We start from the raw sequence: 19112 nt of genomic DNA on the forward strand, positions 1-19112 counted from the left end.
CATTTGTAAATGATGCAACATTCGGCAAACCCTGACTACGCCATCTTAAAACCTTCTAATCCATGACACTTGTTTATACTGGTTTTTAAATTCAGAAAATCTTTATGGTTCAACTACGTGGTACACAGTGTTGCCCATGGGTCAGTGCAGTCTTCAGCTTCTTCATGTCCTCCCAGGTGTTACTGCAGCTGTCGTTTCTTAGTCCTAGGCTTGAAAGGCATTGAGGAGTTGGCCAAGGATTCAGACGGGTTGAATAAAAGAGTGATATTTTTTTGTCCAAAGGAAGTGGCACATGGAGACAGGCGGGGTCAAAGGTCAGGAGTATGTGCAAAAGGGGTGTGGCTTTTACTGTCTGCTCTTAAGGGACTCGACCAACCTGTGAGACAGAACAAATACAGTAAGGACATTAAACTATTACTATTAGTTTAGTAGATGGAAGTAGGAAATTATCCTACCACTCCATTCCTTCATCCAAGCCATGACCCTTCAGGGCTGACGTCTTAAAGATCTGCCACTTCCTGTCTTTGAGTGCAGGGAGGCCCAGAGCGGTGGCCACCTCAGTGGGCGTCATAGCCTGCTCCATGTCCTGTTTGTTAGCAAATACCACCAGGATCGCCTTCTTCAGCTCCTCTTCCTGAACACACAAACGGATCACCTTCAATTATTACATATAGGATTTCTTTCACAATATGGTTTAAAAATGGTTTCTGTTGCATGTACTAAACCATTTCAGCATCTAAATAACAATCATGCTATTATTTTATGACATTCTGGAAAACTTTGCATTCCCAAATTCTAAAAAGCAGTGAAATGCACTCAATAGTATTCAAACACCATTTTAAATCTATAAATCACAAGCTTTGTGCTTTTATGATCAAAATGAGGTTTATTAGGGAACAGACTGCTTCTTCTCCAGATGATATACTTCCCATGCATGAAGTTCAGATAGTTAAAAATTCACAACAAATCAACCATATGTGCTGCGGATTTACAACTTTCACAAATTGTTTTTAGCCCCAACACCAAAAAAACCCTTGATCAATGCAAAAAAAGGCATTTAAAAAAAAAATCAATTTTTCACTTATGAAGACAATGAATCTGTTAAAAACTAATTTCTAACATCTCCATGCTGTATAGATGCAATATGTGTATTTTCAGGTTATTGTCTTAGTAACTGAATTTTTAACTCAATGACATGGAGCAGGGGTTCTCAACCTTAGTGTTGGGACCCTATTGGAGGTCACCAGATGGCTTTAAGAAACTAAATATTTTCTCAACAATTTGAGCCCATTTCTGCTCATTTTTTCTGCAACTACACCAAACTTGCCATATTGTAATTTTTTTTCCATTTTCAGCACTTATAAACCCTTTTCAACACTTTTTCCACCTAATGTCACATATGTTGACCCATTATTGTCACTTTTGACCTCTTTTCACCATAATTTTTGCCATTTTAGCCACATTTACAATTTGTCATGCCCATTATTTGTCAGTTTGAACTAATTTTTCCAACTTTTTTCCACCACACAAGCCAACTTTGCCACTTTTAACCCTTTTTACCACTTTTTCTGTCTGATTTTGGCCACTTTTATTTGCAACTTTTAACCAATTTGAGTTTTTCACCCTCCACATGACTATTCTTCAATGTTCATGTCTGTGTTCAACCACCTTCAGATACAGTGGTGGTCCCCGGGGCCTTTATTTTGGGGGTCACAGGTTGAGAACCAATGACAAAGGATGTTATTGTGTTGCAGATTAAGCGTTCAAACATTTGCTTATGCAACATTTCCATTTTTCCCTAATATCGCCCGATCTTTGCTACGCAGCAGCTATAATCATTTTTTAAATATTGCACTCTGCACCTCAAACGTTCCATGTCACAACATCACCAGCTAAGATGATGCTCTGGCTGCTATGCTTCAGATGACAGCAGGTTTACCTCCAACATGGCAACCAGCTCAGACTTGGAGATGCCCATCCTGTCCCTGTCGCTGCTGTCCACCACATAGATGACTGCGTCTGTGTTGGAGTAATAACACCTCCAGTACGGCCTGGGGAGGAAAGGAGTGTTGGCTGATGTGAGTGAGTGGGAGGAGCAACATGTTCACACAAAGGCTGACAGACAGACTAAGGAATGCCACTGATGCCTCGTTAAACAAGTATGTTTAGTGTCAATATTTGAATACTTTTCAAATCTCAAAGTTACTGATTTAGCAACAGCTTGTCTTTGAAGGCATCATCGCTCATTGTGCCATGTTCACTGACCTAATGCTGGTCTGTCCTCCCAGGTCCCACACCTGGAACTTGAGGTTCTTATAGGTGACGGTCTCAACGTTAAAGCCAATCGCTGTGGAGAGAATTAGATTAAGATGTGTTAGCCTTCATCACTGCAGATGCTAAAACTAACATCAATATATACTTTGCTAGAAGAAAAAGCAGCAGCTAACACGTCTGCGCTCTCTTGATATAGAAGGAAACCGGCTAATTAAACTTAGTAAAATACAAACATAATTTGTCTACTTCTTTATCAATAATAATAACAACACTGCAAGTTAAAACAAATATGTGGTAAATTCAATTCAAAGAATTACAAAACTACTGCCTTAGAGAAATGCCATCACGTCTGCTCAGCTTAGTTATTTAAAATGTCAACAGCTGGTTGAACTGGTTTTTTGCCCCAACCAGCTTTGCTGCTCTTCAGTCAAACCAGTCTAGAAACAATGTGGACTAAACGGATTAAAAACCAGTGAAGCTTCTTTCACCTAGAAATGGAGATTCTTTCAACAGAATCAAAGTATTTCATTTTCTTTCCTGTCTTAGCAACTGGTTTCTTCTGTCATGATCTTTTTTTTTTTTTTGACTAATTCAAGGAACATTTCTGTAAATGTGCAGATTGACTTTACAATGTAATTACAGTCTTTGTTGCATATAATGCAAATACACCCCATGAGCTAACAAGGTAGAGTGCAACAATGATGTTTTTTTTTTTTTTTTTTTAAAGAAAAAGCAAACATGATTACATACTGGGAATTGTGGTGACCACCTCTCCAACTTGCAGCCTGTACAGAATGGTGGTTTTTCCAGCGCCATCCAAACCCAGGATCAAAATCCTCATCTCCCTGGTGCCAAAGAGGCTGTGGAACATACTAAAAAAACTCCCTGCAGATCAGACACACACACAATAACAGACAATGATTACCGGTACGTACAAATTAAACACCATGTGTCAACTGATTAATGTCACTCATTTAAACAACAATCTTATTCTGGAGGAATGAAGAAAGCACTGATTATTATTTTTCCCCAGGCTGTTTGCACAGTAAACCTAAGCTTTGATAAACAACTGTGAGTATTATGACATACAATACATTTCTAGGGGTGTCCCGATCCGAAATTGATATCTGTCTGATATCAGCCAGAAAATGAATATCGAATTTTATCGGACCGCAACTAAAATCTCCAATCTATATATATTATATGTATTCAATTGTGGAATACTGTAGATATTATGTTGAATGTTAAAATGTATGTAACCAATTGGTTAGTAATAAATGTGTCAGTTTTTCCTCATACCTACTGTTGCTGATTATTGTAACATCACTTGATCATGCCTTTTCTAACATTCCACACTACAAAATAAGTAATAAAAGAATGTATGGTTCATATCAGCCACTACTCAAGGCTGTAATATCGGTATCGTATCGGAAGTGAAAAAGTTTTATCGGGACATCTCTATACATTTCATGGATCATTTCTGAAATATAAAAAAAAAATATAAAATGAAGAAAATTGGGCACAATATGAATTTCAGTCCTCAGTGTATCAATAATAACACTAATAATTATTATTATTAACAAACATTATGTACATATATACATTAGTTGGAGTGTTTATTTGTATTACATCATAAAAATTTACTATGGAATTGAATTGACTGGTAGTTATCAGGAAGCCAATTTATTAATAGCCAATTATAATTTATGATTAAATGTCATCTTTAAATAACAGCAATTACAGCACACTTCTTCCCACTCCGTAAGTATTTACCATCAGTATTAGTTTTTATTTTTTATATTTAATTTTATCATTCCTTCCTGTTTCTTTTGTTATGCAAGTTGTTTTTTTTCTTACATTTTGTCTATATGTTCATTTGCTGATATATGTATTTGTCTTTTCCATATATGGAATAAAACTACTACTGTAACTTTAAAACACAAATAATTTGACAGCTATGTGGAACAGAATTTAAGGGCAAAGGACACAGCTTTAAAAAGAAAAAACATTTAAAGCATAGGTTACAAATAATCTAGACTTTCTCCACTTAGTTTGCTCTTACACAGATGCTATCATTTTCCAGACTGTGTTAATCAATTCACCTGTGCGATCAATGGTCATCGAACTAGTGCTGGCTTAGCAAAACGCAGGAACCATACTACATTAAAAAAAACATCCATTCTTTAATCACATCCAACTTCAATAACCTGTACTTATCGCACAAAACCCACAGAGTTAGTGGGTCTAGAATTAACACATAGATGACAACGTCACGTTGTAAAGAGCTGTAGTTAGCCTACATGCTAGCTAGAAGCAGTTGTATTGACGTTGTCTCAATCAATGTTAACGCCTCGCGGAATATTTCAGCAGCATATCGTTGTACACGTAGGTAATTAGAATAGTGTCATGTTTTTTTTAAAATATTATAACTAAATGACTTACCCATTTTATTTAAATAGTGCTTTTATCCAGCACAGCGTCAGGCTGCTTGTTCCGTCCTGTTGACGTGTCGCTGCCCAACGTTGTCGTGTATCTTAACATTCTGCTGCATAACATTCGCCAAAAAACAAATAGATGTTTTACAGAATATAAAAAATAAATATCACAATCAGAGAATACACTAACTCAATTTAAACCATGAAATACAAATGTACATGTTAAAAAGAGAGGTTTGTTTTAATTATTTATTTTGTCGAAAGTGCTGCACATGAATCAAATGTTTATTTTGTCGCTGTCAGCTATTTGTATTTTCAACGTTGTTTTCATTATATTCTGAGATGTTAATTGCGCACATTTAAGCATTAAGGCTGATCCTGTGAATCCCTGTTCAATAGTGATTGTAATGAGAGTTCCAAACAAGTACATTAGCCATCAAGTTTTAAACTTGCGTTAGATAGAAGGGGCTGTTCCCTCAACAGCGTCCACATTTCTACTATCAAATAGGTTTATTACAAATCAATGAATTATACAGTGTTGGAAAAACAATGACCATCACAAGGGCAACATTAAGAAACTGAGTACACATTAAACAACCCTCTTATAAACTCATCCAACAAATCAGACACGCAGATACAAAACACCCCTAAATAATAAAAATAATAATAATAAATCAACAATGTTGTACATAATTTGTCTTGCTTTAAACCAGCAGTAAAATTTAAATATTGGTGTTAAAATATTAGAATTGGTGTAGTAAGTCAACTGGTTATTGTTTTTACCTGGTGGCGGAATTCCGGTTGCGTTGCTAATAGCAACAGGAGATTTTTTTTTTTTTTTTTAATTATTATCAATGTTGTATAGGTACATCTATGTGATAATATAATGCATAGTATGAATATTATTTATTTATTTATTTATTTCCCAGCTACTATATACTAAAACAGGGCTGAACATGCAGCTCAAAGATTGGTTAATCCAGCGACATAACCGGAAGTGAGACACCACTTAAATTGGTCACCATTTAGAGCGAAACACTAATAACGCTCTGAGCCCCGGTCGTCTGAGACGTCATTTACAATCTGCGGGGAGACTGCCGAGGCGGGAGCCCCGACAGAATGGTGGAGCGGTCGGACCGAGCGCCTCTGCTGGACTGGGAGGAGGCTCCGTCCACGGAGAAGCCCGGAGGAGAAACACCGGCACCGGTCAAAGAGCGAGTGTCGAGCCCCTCCAACAGCCGAGCCTCGTTGGGATGCTCCGCGCCCGGGTTAGGGCGGAGCGCTCCCGACAAGTCCATCTCCAGCCCAGACAGCTCCGGCTCCCAGGTGGGCACGGATGATGTCCTGCATCCCGAACCTGAGGAGCTTGTGTCGGGCACAGGACCGGGGGAGGTGTCGCTGGAGGACAGGATGCTGAAGTGGGAGGAAAAGGACCAGATTGTGTCTGTCTTTGTGGTTACGTTCAACACCAGATCAGGTGAGCCATCACTTTCAATGCTTGGTTCGAACATTTGGTCTGATGTTCACTATATATATATATAAGTGAAGTTTGCAGCAGATGTGCACAGCCTCCAGTTACAGGTGTGGCCCTGAGTGGATGTTAAGTTTTGAGAGGTGATCACAGAGCAGACATGATGACACAAAGCCAGGATGAGCCTGGGATGGGATGGATCAATCAGCTACTGGTTTGCACAGCCTGCACATGCATTTTTAATGTCACACACAGTGGGTGTCCTTATTAGCTGTGCAGGTTATTCACTCAGAGGACTCATTTCACTGGAAAACATAAGATTTAAGGTTTCATTATGATGGAGGAAACCTGCTTCCAGTGCTGTGGTTGGGAGGGTTCCTCCAAGGGTGGAGCCCATCACTTTATGGTTTTGCAGCAGGATGGTGAGAGAAGAAAGGAGAGGGATGATCAGATCCTGTTTCACCCTTATAAATACTTTTTTTCCTTCTTTTTTCCCCAATAAATCATACTGGGACAGAATGAGTTTTGTGCAGATTATCTACATTTTTATTGTTTTGTCTAGTCGATGCTGTTACCATGGATTTCCAGATCACTAATGAGCTCTTCTTTGGCTAATGTTTCTCTAAGACATAAATAAAAACCATGTTCTCACTATCATTTATCACCATGTGCATTTATAGTCTTGCCCCATTTAATGACCATTAACACTGGACATATTTGCACCAATTATCTACTGTCCCACATCGTAATATTATTTACAGCCAAGAGTGATTTTAAAGGAAGTGGTTTTAGTGCAGATAAGCATTTAATTATCCCACTGGGGGCTATTTTTTGTGGTTTTGCAGTAGTGAGCCAATGCCATCGAGTAAAGCAAGAAGTAAGACCATCCCAGTAATCCCAGTTCTCCTTTATATTCTTACAGGTATGTAGATGCAATCAGCAAAAAGACCCTTTTATTGCACTTGGTTGCAAAGTCTAAGTGCAGCATGGAGAAAGGCAGGGATGCAGGGCCAAGATTAATATTCCATTGACTATTGTGGAGCAAATGCATGCACAAGGTTACAGAAAGAATCACATTTATTAAACAGCTGACACTGAGTTTACTTTCATATAAAGGGTTCAGACAGTGAAACAAAACAGATGAACTGTTGAAGTATAGATTCAGTATTTGTATGCATTTATTTTCCAGCTGTGCACCATTACCATGGTAACACAATCTAACTTCATTTTAAAGCATATGTACATAGATGTTCTATAAAAATGGTTAGATTGTGGTCATTCGGTTTTCAAAACAATTGTGTAATCTGTTTTTGTCATAGTTGATATATAGTAATTATCTGGTTATTGTGGGTGCTCTTACTGTGAAAGGATACTGCAGGAGGTTCCACCCATAATCAGGAAGTAGCAGCCAAAAGGAATAAAACGGATATGTTCTCTGTAAGTCCCTAATCAGGCTGAAAATGATTCTTATTTTCAGACACGCCCTAAAACTTGCATTGATGTGTCAGTGAAAACTGGTAAGTTCAGAGAAAGCCTGGATGTAATGAAGGAGAAAATGCTAAATCCACTTACTAAAGCTGAACACATTGCTTCGGCTAAACTGAACAGACTTTTTTTTTTTTTTTCATTCAGTCTTTCAAACTTTGACGTCAATCTCATAAAAGTATATTTTTATCCCAGTCCACATGGAAAAAAAAAAACTGTTAAATGGCTTTTCAAAACTCTCATAGACACGATTGTAAGAAATATTATAAAGATAAATCTCAGTTTTAGTAACTCCAAATGTCAAATGTTTTTAACCTTGAGGAAATAACTTTCTCTACATACAGTATCTCCCAGTTTACGTAGACAAGGCCTGAAACCATCTCTATCTCTATAAAAGCAAGGAAGTTCTGCGTGCCTGTGTGTGTGTTTGTGTGTGTGTGTGTGTTTGTGGGGAGAAAGGAGCAAATTTCTCCCCGACGCGGTGTCTGTTTGACCTGAAACTTTCTGACCAGCTTGCGCATGGCCCCATGGTGTGCATCCGTTAATTTGGACTTATTTGGTGATTACTTTTCAAAACGTTTATTTACATTTTATTTTGAAATCATCGTGGGGTTACACCGGTGTCACGGTCTGAGTTTACATCGTACTGAGATCGATTATGAGCACGTGCATGTAATGGTGTTTTTATTATTAAATATAAAGCATCCTGAATGTCGACAACTATATTATTTCCTATATTTTGAGCCGATATGATAAATTGGTTAATGCAACAAAAAAAAAGACCTCAAAAACACTCAAAATGACAGGAAAATACACAAAACAACTCCAAAAATACACACTATGACAAAAAGTGAAAAAAAAAAAAATCCACATGCACAAAATGACAACAAAAATGCATAAAAGTTCTCACAAAACACGCAAGAAGACTACAACATAGAAAAAACTACAGACAAATATTCACAAAAAAGACAGAAATACACAAAATTACGCAGAGAACACACAATCAAGAAAAAAACTCACGCTGCTAAGAAAAATACACAAAATGACCACAGAAATGCAATATGACAACAAAAAATACTCTTAATGACTCCATAAACACACAGAATGACAACAAAAACACATTAAATGAAGCTGGAAAAAAAACCCAGGTACAAAACAATATTAAAAAGCCCAAAATGACTCAAAAAATACACAAAAAAGAGAAAAAATATGCCAGAAACTAAATAAAACACACACAAACCTTTGTTTTTGTTCTGTTAATGCTCAGATTCTAATAATGTGGCCCTCAGATCAGATAATAAGCACATTTTTGTGGCCCTTGCTGTGATAAAAGTTGCCCATCTGTGATTTGGACGCTTTAATATAGAGCTATTGCAGTGGCAGTGCAGTGTGAATGGATCTATGCAGGTGTTGAAAGCCCTGTGGATGGCTGTTTACCTGCAGCCTCAGCTTAATTACACACCGGCTCATATTTTGTCCAATCGCTCCTAAAACCACAATGGCTGAGTGGCCTCCTTTGTTTTCCTGCTCCCCTCTGACTCTAACTGCTTATGGTGAGTTTAGGAGTGAACACATTGGGCCAGTGCAGGCTCCATATGCATGCTGCTAAATGCTCCGAGTTCCCTGTAGTTTTCTAATGTGTAGCTTTCTTTGCTGTGATAGGGAACATGTTGGAGTGGTGCCTGCCCAAAGACATGGACCTGGATGGAGTGGAGTTCAAAGCCATTGCCAGTGGTTCCCACAGAGTCAGCACAGACTTCATGTAAGTGTATAACACATAGTTCACCTTTTTGATGGAGCTAAGGGAGCGAAATGAAGAAGCAGCCATCTGGCCTGCCCTCTGGCCCACCCTCTGGCCCGTCCTCTGCTCCTCATGACTCACGCTTCATCTGTAGCCCTCTGCGTCCACAGATACTTCAGGAAGGGCTGTTACTTTGGACTGGCCTGCTTTGCCAACATGGCGGTGGAGAGCGCCGTGGAGAGGGGAGCGAGGATGAAGTCAGTAGGGATCCTGTCCACGTCATACACCCTGCTCTATCGCTACATGAGCTTCCTGGAGCACCAGGTCAGGTAAGGAGCTCCTCGTGTGTGCACAGCCATGGATTGTTTGTCCTTTTCTCTGTAAATTAGCTTTTCCTATTCTCATTACGTCACTGTCGTCATTTTTTAAAACTGACTCATATGCCGCGTCCCCTTCCAATAATGTTTGTTTAACAATAATGACTGAAAACATTTTGAAGGTCTGTTTTAATATTTCAGAAATTTCAGGCGACCCCACATGGGGTCCCGACCCCAAGGGTGAAAAACACTGATTTAGTGGCGACTGAATAGGTTTATTTCTATATTTTTTTTCATCATTTCTGGTCATCTCACGCCTGGGGTGGGACCAAGACTGACACTTTATTTGTTATTTTCCATTCTCTCTCTTTCTCTTTCTCAAGTACCCCCTGTAGTGCCATCGCCTACCCCTAGGGGTACACGTACCCCCATTTGAGAAACACTGTCTTAGAGAAATACGCACCGACATCTAGCACACCAACGCCAGCATGCTGTACTTGCAGTCGGAGCTGATGGAATGATTACCGCTAGTTTGGGAGTTATTAAGTCATCATCCATTAGAGCTGACACCATAACTCCACAGTGGCTTTGTAAACACAGCTTTAGCTCCACCCCCCCCCCCCCCCCCCCCCCCCACAGTTCCCACACTCTGTCTGCCCTGGCTTCCAGTCATGCATCGGTCACGCTCCGTACTCATCATCGCTCTTGTAACATTGCTCCACCTTCTCTCCATCTGCTGACCGCTGCGCTACGTCGTGTGTTCCCAAAGAAAGAGCCCCGTTGTTGTGTCACAAGGTGATTAAGTGGAAGAGGAATTACTAAAACATTTACCTTTGGCTTTACTCATCTTTTTTCTGTCTGGTTTTATTATTTTTTAAAGTCCTTGTGTTTCCCCTTTGTGGTTTTTAGCCTGAAGAGCCCATTAGTTTCTACACTAATTAGAGGAATGATTAGTTTCTTTCTGCTACGCTTGAATTAATCACACCCTTTAAAACAAAAACAAAGAATCAGCCTCAAGCACAACAAAAAGAATGACATGCCAAATAGTGGCCTAAATTTAGGTAGCTGTCTCATTATTAGAAAATATAAGAATTGGGGGGGGTAAGCTACATCTATCACCCACAACAGTTCAGGGGGACATAAAGAAAGCCTTCGTTGTGTTGGTTATTAGTTGTTCTTATTGTTCAGCTGAATTATGTTCTGAAAATTACAACATAGATTTCAAAACACTTGGACTTACAGCTAGAAGGCCTTGGGTTGGATTCCTTCCATTTCTATGTGGAGTTTGCATGTTCTCGTTGTTAGTTAGAGCCGGTAATTAGATAATTAATGAGAATTATGGTGTAATTATAATTGTAATTTCAGAAATCTGCTGCCATTGTAGTCATAATTGAATGTAATTGATACTTTGTAATTGGAATTGACATGAAAATTCCATAAAATCTGCTATATATAATTTTATTTAATGCAAAACTTAGGAACCATGTCCCAGATCTATGGCTTACCCATATGTAGTTAATGATTAAAATATCCACTACCTGTTAGTGAATGTTCACACCCATACAGGTGGTAAAGGTTAGAAGAGTTAGAGTTGGGATAGAATAGAATTTTATTTAAACAGGTATAATAATTTATTTATACAATAATACTGTGAAAGTAACTGATGTTTTGTACAGAGAGTTTATAGCTATTACTAAATTCCAACTCTTGTCCCTAGTTGGGATTTTTTTAACATAAGATATTATAATCATTGCCATAAAATGTAAATATACTAAAACAACACCATATACACACACAATCACCACATTTACTTTGTGTTTATCAAATTTAAAGGTGCAGTCCGCAACTCTCAGGTCCCTCTCTCCCCCTCCCTCCCCGCTGCTCTCTTGCCCTGCCTCCAAAGTTTCCAAAGTCCCGGGGGCGGGACTGTTAGCAGCAGCTGTCAGACAGTCCATCAAACACAATCCTGGCTCTGATTGGTTATTTTTTCGCGGTGCATTCTGGCAATCTGCCAAAGGCTGCAGGAGCAGCAGGTGGGGACTAAATGAGCCTATTTTTTACTATTATGATGTCAACTGTCCTGACATAGTGATAGCTTGAGCAAATATGACAAAGAAATTACTTTTATAAGAGTTGCAGACTGCACCTTTAAGTTTTGGGTCTAAATTTATCCCTAAAAACTTAAAGTCACTGACTTCCTGTATTTTTTTTTTTTTTTTTTGTAAAATGATTTCTTAATGAAAATATAAGAGAGAGGCACCAACTGAACCGACCCCTGCATCCGTACACAAGATCAAATATGAAAGTGCAAATTCACATGAAATCAACATATGCTGAGAAAAAAACAGCAATAATTAAAAAGGAACATAACTAAACTTTTCTTAGCATTGGCCTCCAGGCTTTGGCTTTGACATGCCTGGTGTAGAGACGTGTAACGTGAATTTCCTTCAGCTTCTGATCCTAATCCAGTAATACATCTTTGAGATGTATTGGAGTAAACAGAGGTTTAACATCCCAGCCTGACCTCATAAATGTGCTTTTAGAAGAAACATTCCCATCAACACTAAACCCTGAGGAAAAAACAGCAAAAGCTCCAATTCTGAACTAAACCCTGGAGATAAAGAAGGTAAAGTTATCCGAGTGCAATATACTTTTTTATTTTATGTCAAAATATGACTGAGAGCCTAATGTTAGAATATAAAACATTTGCCAGTTGTCAAAAGCAAACCAGCCCAAAATGTACATTTTACTTTATTGTTCAGCATCAGTTACTGTATCTGGATCAGTGATTATGGTCTCATGATCATTCACACTTTAAAGCAGTTTTTTTTTTTTTCGACCTTGGGGTTGTGACCCCATGTGGGGTCACCAGGAATTAAAATGTCTAGTAATTGGTAAAAAAAAAAAAATTTTCACTGATAATTAATTACATTTTTGTATTATTATTATTATTATTATTATTATTATCATTATTGTTAGTTATTGTTATTGAATTATTCTTTACCACGCAATCTCAAACAAAAATATTGTAAACTTTCACTTTCTCAAATATATTTCTAGTTAAAAAAATAAATGTCTCTGGGGTCCCCAGAAATTAGCGATATAAAAATAGGGTCACGACCCAAAAAAGGTTGGGAACCACTGCTTTAAAGTCCTGGAAGACATTTCTATCATTATTAATTAACAATACAGTAGGACTAACTGTATGGGCACCCACACTTTTTATTTGAAAAATCATGATAAATGTTCTATCCAGATGTGGATGGAACTCAGTGGGCTAATGGAGGAACCTAAATACATATGCATACAGTACACATAGATACATACACATAACTGAGTCAAATTTCATAAAAATCTGTCAATTATGAACCAAGATATGAATTTGAGAAACTTCACCAATGATGAGAGATGGAGATTTTTCTATTTTTGAAACTGATCCAGAATCACTATATTGATCTGGATCCCCTCTAAAATGTAATGGAAGCTTCCATGGCATAAGGTCTATTTTTGGTTCAAATTTTGTCAAAACCTTTGACGTAATTCTGCTAACAGACAAACAAACCTGCAAACAAATAAATGCCAGTGAAAATACGACCTCCTGTTGTGTAAATGATACCTTGCATTACAAGCAACAACAAAACACCCTTAAAGGGTCCATGTTAAGCTAAATCAACTGTTCTGTGCTTTAAACATGATAAATGTGCTATTTGGGCTTCATACACATGCCTAAAGCTCCACTTTGATGATGACGCATTCCCACTTTGATGATGAATTTGACGCAGCACTGAGCTGGAGAAGACACGCCTCCAGGAAGCTCTCTGCCGTGATTGACATGTAAACAGACACGCCCACGAAGGTGAACATTTCAGCGTCCTTCGCGCAGTGCTATGTATGTATTTTCTGCAGTCTACGTATGTACCAGCGAACGCCCCGCCCCCACACTCTCTCGTGTTTATAAAGCGAGTATATAGAGTTGGACTACGGAGTGGGTGCGAGGAAGGCGGGCCGTCCTCTGGCCCTACGTCACCGTGCGGGGAGGAGGAAGTCAGTGTCCCGTCTATAGACACACCCACTCATGAATTTGCATAGTAGGCCGCAAATCAGCCTGTTTGTGTAGAGTTAATCAGAAAGTGACTTTTCAGAGGCTAAAACTCAGGAAAACAGGCGAGTTTGGGAAAATAAACCTCAATTACTATGTTTTTGGGGTTCTTAGAACAAATGGAGATGGGTGAAAAATTGCATGGGACCTTTAAGTTTGTCTGAATTTCTAACTTTCTTTAGAAGACGAGGTGTCCACTTCCTGTGCTCTGTATCATCATCACCACATACTGCACAGACTCCCAGGAAACAGCACTTCCATTATTGTAGTAAAGTGCTCCAGTCCATTGTTTACTTCAATCAGCAGTAATCAGTTGTTTCTTCATCCTTGAGTCCAAATGTCCCATGATTGACACATGAACTGGATTTTATAGTCATTTTGCGTAGACGTGATGAAGCGGTTGTCGTCATGTCTGAGCAGCAGCTGCATCAACACCAGGATGATTCATCCTCAGACTCATTTACACGTGTTACATCACGCACGCTGTGTGTGTGCTGAAGGTTCACTGTTTCACTTGTTCAACTGATTGCATATTAATTACAACCACGGACTGCTATGATTGTGCATTTATTGTACGATAAATTCAGATTGTAATTAACACCAATTAGGCTGGTTTGATTAGGATTATATCAGCAGGGTAGGATGATTAAAAAAAAACAAACTATTTTAACAATGGTTTTCTTTAGAATTTATAAATAAATATGAAACTTTAGTGTATTTTTTTGTTGTTTTTTTTACAGATTTTGTTAAAATTCTTGCTTTCACAGGCTTCAGCTTCATTCCCCAGGCCATTACTCTCCCCTGGAGGCCTTCTATGAGGACAAAAGGGCTTTTCTGCCCCCTAGTGGAATAGATGTGGTCACAGCATGTCCAACAAATGCCTGGGGAGCTGCAATCAATCACTGCATGCACCCGGAGATGAAGGTGGGAGAGAAGATTCTTCTTTTTTTTAATCTTGTCTGCACATGCTGTCACAGGTCAACACTACATGTATGTTTTATTATTGTAAATGAATAAATACATTTATTTACCATCACCAGCCCTCCCCAAGGAAGGGAAAGACACACTTTATTGTCGGGAGGATATAAAAAGAGAGGTCAGTGTTACGCCTCCGTAAGGGAGAAGGGAACAGGGAAGAGGGAGTCAGGGTAGGACAATGGAAGGGGTGGGGGAGGAGTCGACTTTTTGAAGTTGAGCTTGCAATGTGATATTATAGTTCTGCATATTGTGCTTATTGTGTTGTAGCGTGTAATCACGTAAGAGAAGATTGTACATCTAAACTACAGCTGCTGATGATTAAACACAAACAACCTCACTTTTCTTGTATTATGTATAATGTACTGTTTTTTGATTTACATCTCACTTTCCCGATAACCAATATTTTCCCCTCAAGTAATTGCAGAAATCATCTAGTTTCTGTAGATATTATTTTATTTGATCATGTTGACCCACTGGCAAATATAGACATACAACTAAGCTGAAGATGACACAACACCAGTCATCATTCTTTGTGCAAAATAAGAAAAATACATCTTATGTTGTGTAAAACATGTCCCATTTAATCATGACACTTGTTCTTAAACAAAATGAGTGAGATAATTGTAGCCTATCCTAATTAACAGTTATTACCTACTTAAATGTTGTATTTGAGCAGTAAAAACTATATTTTTCATGTTTTACACATTCCGTATCAGAGCTATATATATGAGGTGAAAATATGAACTGTTTCTAAATGGTGAATAATTCTACTTTTACATTAGTGAGTGCCTGATTGATCGACAAACACTCCTGCAGTCTGCTCGCCACACACAAGATGGTAGCACTTAGTCACTCGTCTACGGGCAATGAGACATCTATGTATATGATGTCTATGGGTCGATCAAGGAAGCAAAGCCTGTTATTTTATGGTTTAATTATTTAAAAGCTTCATTTTGAAGCCAATATCGGCCGGTACTGTGCCGATAATATCGTGCATCTCTAGTTTATGGTTGACTTGTGTCATGTCCAGTTGCTTTGCGTCTCTGTTTTGGAACCTGTCTGAGGCAGATCACACACCCGGCTGGCTGCATGTCTCAGTTCATCCGCTTCTTTGGGGAGCAGATCATGGTGCTGTGGAAACTGGCCCTCCTTCGCCGACGTATCCTCATCTTCTCTCCACCACCTGTGGGTGTGGTCTGCTACAGGGGTGGGGGAACTTCCAGAAAACCACTGCATGAAATGTATTTAAAAAAAATTAGACAAAATTATTCTTTTAAGCTTTTCTCCAACCTTGATTTTTCTGATTTCTCCATCAGTGTACTGCTGCTGTTGCTTAGCCAACATCTCCATCCCTGGAGTGGGCGTGGCCGTGCCTGAATTCCGGCCCTTCTTCTACGTCAACGTTGCCGACATCAGTGCCCTGGAAAATGAGTTGTCCTATGTAGCTTGTGAGGCAATAGGTTACGAATGAAGAGCTTCAACTTTTAAACGTCTGCAAAGATGTATCGTGATCATTTTCTTTGTGTTTTAGGTACGACTGAGAAGATCTTTGAGGAGAAGAAGGATCTATATGATGTATATGTAGATAATCAGAATGTGAAGACCTACAGGGAAGGTTTGAAGCCACTGCTACGCCTCAGTAACGCAGACAAGGAGAAGTATCGTAAGCTGACAGAACAAAGGTCAGTAACAGCTATTATAAAATGATGGTAAAATAAAGAATTGTTTGGGGATGGAATGACTGATTACTTTGTGTTTTAGGTTCCAGCTATTGTAAATCAAACCACTGTTTTATGCACATAAGATTTAAAATTTGTGGAAAAGCCTGACTTGATTGAAAGTTCACATAAAGCAGGTGTTTCAAAGGATTTATTGATCCTTGAGGGATGGATTTGGGATATGGCAGTGGTTCCCAAACTTCTCACACTCCCGTACCCCTTCAGACATGAATCAGAATTTTACCCATCCTGCTGAGGAATAATATTTAATTAAAAAAGAATAATAATAATCTGTAAACACACAATAAAACATCTTATTCAATCAGTTAGTCTACTGGCATCTTTTTTGTTTGGGAAAAGTAAATCTACCAAACATTTGTTGATTGAACATATAGCAGTAATACAACATATTTATCACCCTGAAACTGTGAAATACAAATCGCTACAGCTTTAATAGGAAGGGTGGGGTTATGTCTTAATTTTAATTATTATTCCCCAAGAAAACTTTTTAACCTCTTTGGCCACTTTGCCTTTCTCCCTTTTTCAACAAGTTCTGACACTTTTTTCAGATTTTAACTACCTTTTGCCAATAGATAACCCTTTTTGCCTATATTTTAGTTATTTTTGACACTTTTATCAATTTTTTTGTCCATTTTTGCAAGTTCTTTTTGACATTTTTGTTCTCAATTTTTTTTGGCCACTTTTCATCCAAATAAGCTATGAATATCAATAAATACCACTTGTTTCACACTTTTTCACTATTACCACAAATTGCCCATTAAAGCTATCCTTTGCCATTAAATACCAACTGGCTCCTCTTTATTTGCCCATTTTTTGGCCACTCTTGGCAGTTTTTGGCCCATTTTAGTTACTTTACACTTTTTTTCTTGCCATGTTTTTGCTACTTTTGGACCATTTTTGGCCACCCATTACCAGGTCTGCCTCCACTTGCTCGTCAAAAAAAAATTGAAAAAAAAAAAAGGATCTTAAGGTGTATATGGTACTAAAAGCTCTGTGAGGTAAAGTTGGGGAAAGATGAAAAACTTCCTACTACCCTAAATATATTTGTGTGCACAGGCAAATGTTGCTGTACTCTCAGGAGGAAAGTGGAGACTGTGTGTCCAGTGAAGAAGACCTCTTCATTCTGTGAGTACCAACGGTTTCTTTTACATTTTAAGGAATGTCTGAAGTTGTATTTTATTTATTTTTTTTTACTTTTCCAAGGTTTTTTCTGGAGCAGAACAACAGGATCTTCCAGACATTAAGTGAGGTGGCAGGTAGTCCTGACCCCATGGTGACCCAGGAGAGTGTGAGAGCCATGGGTCTGGATCCTCATGGAGACAGACTGTTCCTGCTTCACCTGCTGGAGACCTATGGCTATGACACTCTGCTGGTGTCAGAGCAGCTCTGCTGCAGCTGAGATGACTCATGGTGACCTTTCAGCTTTTGAATTCCTGCTGGTTTTTTGCCTTCAGTCAACTGCGAGTGCTGCACCTCTGGCTTTAACAGTATTTCTGTTCAAGCTGAGGAAAAAATGTCACCGTCCATTTATTTGCTCTGTGATTCTGCTCCTTTACCAGCTGAGTGTGAGCATCATGGGAACACAGACAGTGACCTGCTAAAGAGTTTTAGGAATGCAACAATATGTAGGCTTGGCCAACATGAATCAGTGGTTCGGCCACGACTGTGTCATTTCTGTGTTGAATATGTATTGACCACATTAGAGAGACTAATGCTGGAGCATTGCTCACCTTCAGACTCTAAAAAAAAAACATGTGAAGAATACATTTTGTAAATAACTTAATTTTACGTATGCTATTTTATGTCCGATCCTGAAACTTTTGTGCTCCTTGTCTAAAGTTCTGGATGCAAACATTCAGTGGCTACACTTCAGGATCTGCTTTGTTTGCATTTTTGGTCCAAATGCCTTCATCTCTAAAGCCATGTGAGTAAGCAGTGCAGCCCACTATGTAGCACCATTTTGTAATGGGTGAAGCAAATACAGCAAAAATGTTGTCTTTTTGAACAGAGGCACATTAGGATGGCTAATTTGCACATACAAATATTATAACCCTTTTTATTTCAGCTCATTTAAATCCAATGTTTATGCTTTTGGAAGTGATCTATCAGAAGAACTGGGTTTGAACACTATTCTGTGTGCAAACGGTAGCAGTGGATTGATGCAATGGTGCTTTTTGCAGGAGCAAAAACAAAAAACTGATGGAGCAATATCTAATATTTTTAAAATTATGTCATATGTATTGTAAAAAAAAAAAACCCATAAATTATCTTACACAGAATCACTAAAATCTATAATAGTATATCAAAGGAAAGCAATAGAATGCTCATGTTTAGGCTGATCACTGCAGATTATGTGGAGTTGATCAGAAATTAGATTAATTTAAAAATGTAAAAGCTTTTCTGCAAGTCAGTCATCACATATTAAAGTGTGATATATGCAAAGCTGCGCACAATGCTCTAGAGACACACACCATGATGTACAACTAAATGTTTATACTTTTATTGATTAGTATTTATGTCCTTAAGCTGTAAACTGCTGAGTGTAAATACCAATGTGCTGTTAAATGTGAAAG

At 38.4% G+C, this 19112-nt stretch overlaps 2 protein-coding genes across 2 annotated transcripts; one reads left to right on the top strand and one right to left on the bottom strand.

Moving 5' to 3' along the window:
• Nucleotides 1-82: 82 nt before the first annotated feature.
• arl1 (ADP-ribosylation factor-like 1) lies at nucleotides 83-4808 on the bottom strand. The gene is made up of 6 exons (XM_028451773.1): nucleotides 4717-4808; nucleotides 3025-3159; nucleotides 2266-2347; nucleotides 1940-2051; nucleotides 456-634; nucleotides 83-376 (listed from the first exon to the last, which is right to left on the bottom strand). The coding sequence occupies exons 1-6, from the start codon at nucleotides 4718-4720 to the stop codon at nucleotides 346-348; spliced, it is 543 nt and encodes a 180-aa protein (XP_028307574.1). The 5' UTR covers nucleotides 4721-4808; the 3' UTR covers nucleotides 83-345.
• Nucleotides 4809-5737: 929 nt separating this feature from the next.
• LOC114466202 (protein LCHN-like) lies at nucleotides 5738-19111 on the top strand. The gene is made up of 9 exons (XM_028451772.1): nucleotides 5738-6186; nucleotides 9328-9427; nucleotides 9577-9735; nucleotides 14590-14746; nucleotides 15869-16007; nucleotides 16117-16248; nucleotides 16332-16482; nucleotides 17596-17664; nucleotides 17743-19111. The coding sequence occupies exons 1-9, from the start codon at nucleotides 5829-5831 to the stop codon at nucleotides 17936-17938; spliced, it is 1461 nt and encodes a 486-aa protein (XP_028307573.1). The 5' UTR covers nucleotides 5738-5828; the 3' UTR covers nucleotides 17939-19111.
• Nucleotide 19112: the final 1 nt, after the last annotated feature.

This window comes from Gouania willdenowi, chromosome 6 (assembly GCF_900634775.1).
Source record: "Gouania willdenowi chromosome 6, fGouWil2.1, whole genome shotgun sequence".
NCBI lineage: Eukaryota > Metazoa > Chordata > Actinopteri > Blenniiformes > Gobiesocidae > Gouania > Gouania willdenowi.

Coding starts and splice junctions, on each gene's coding strand:
- arl1 (XM_028451773.1), bottom strand. Junction 2,348..3,024: donor GGTGGTCACCACAATTCCCA/GTATGTAATCAT, acceptor TTCTCTCCACAG/CGATTGGCTTTAACGTTGAG. Junction 377..455: donor TTGGATGAAGGAATGGAGTG/GTAGGATAATTT, acceptor TCTGTCTCACAG/GTTGGTCGAGTCCCTTAAGA.
- LOC114466202 (XM_028451772.1), top strand. CDS start 5,829: ATGGTGGAGCGGTCGGACCGAGCGCCTCTGCTGGACTGGGAGGAGGCT. Junction 9,736..14,589: donor TTCCTGGAGCACCAGGTCAG/GTAAGGAGCTCC, acceptor TTGCTTTCACAG/GCTTCAGCTTCATTCCCCAG. Junction 16,008..16,116: donor GGGTGTGGTCTGCTACAGGG/GTGGGGGAACTT, acceptor TTTCTCCATCAG/TGTACTGCTGCTGTTGCTTA.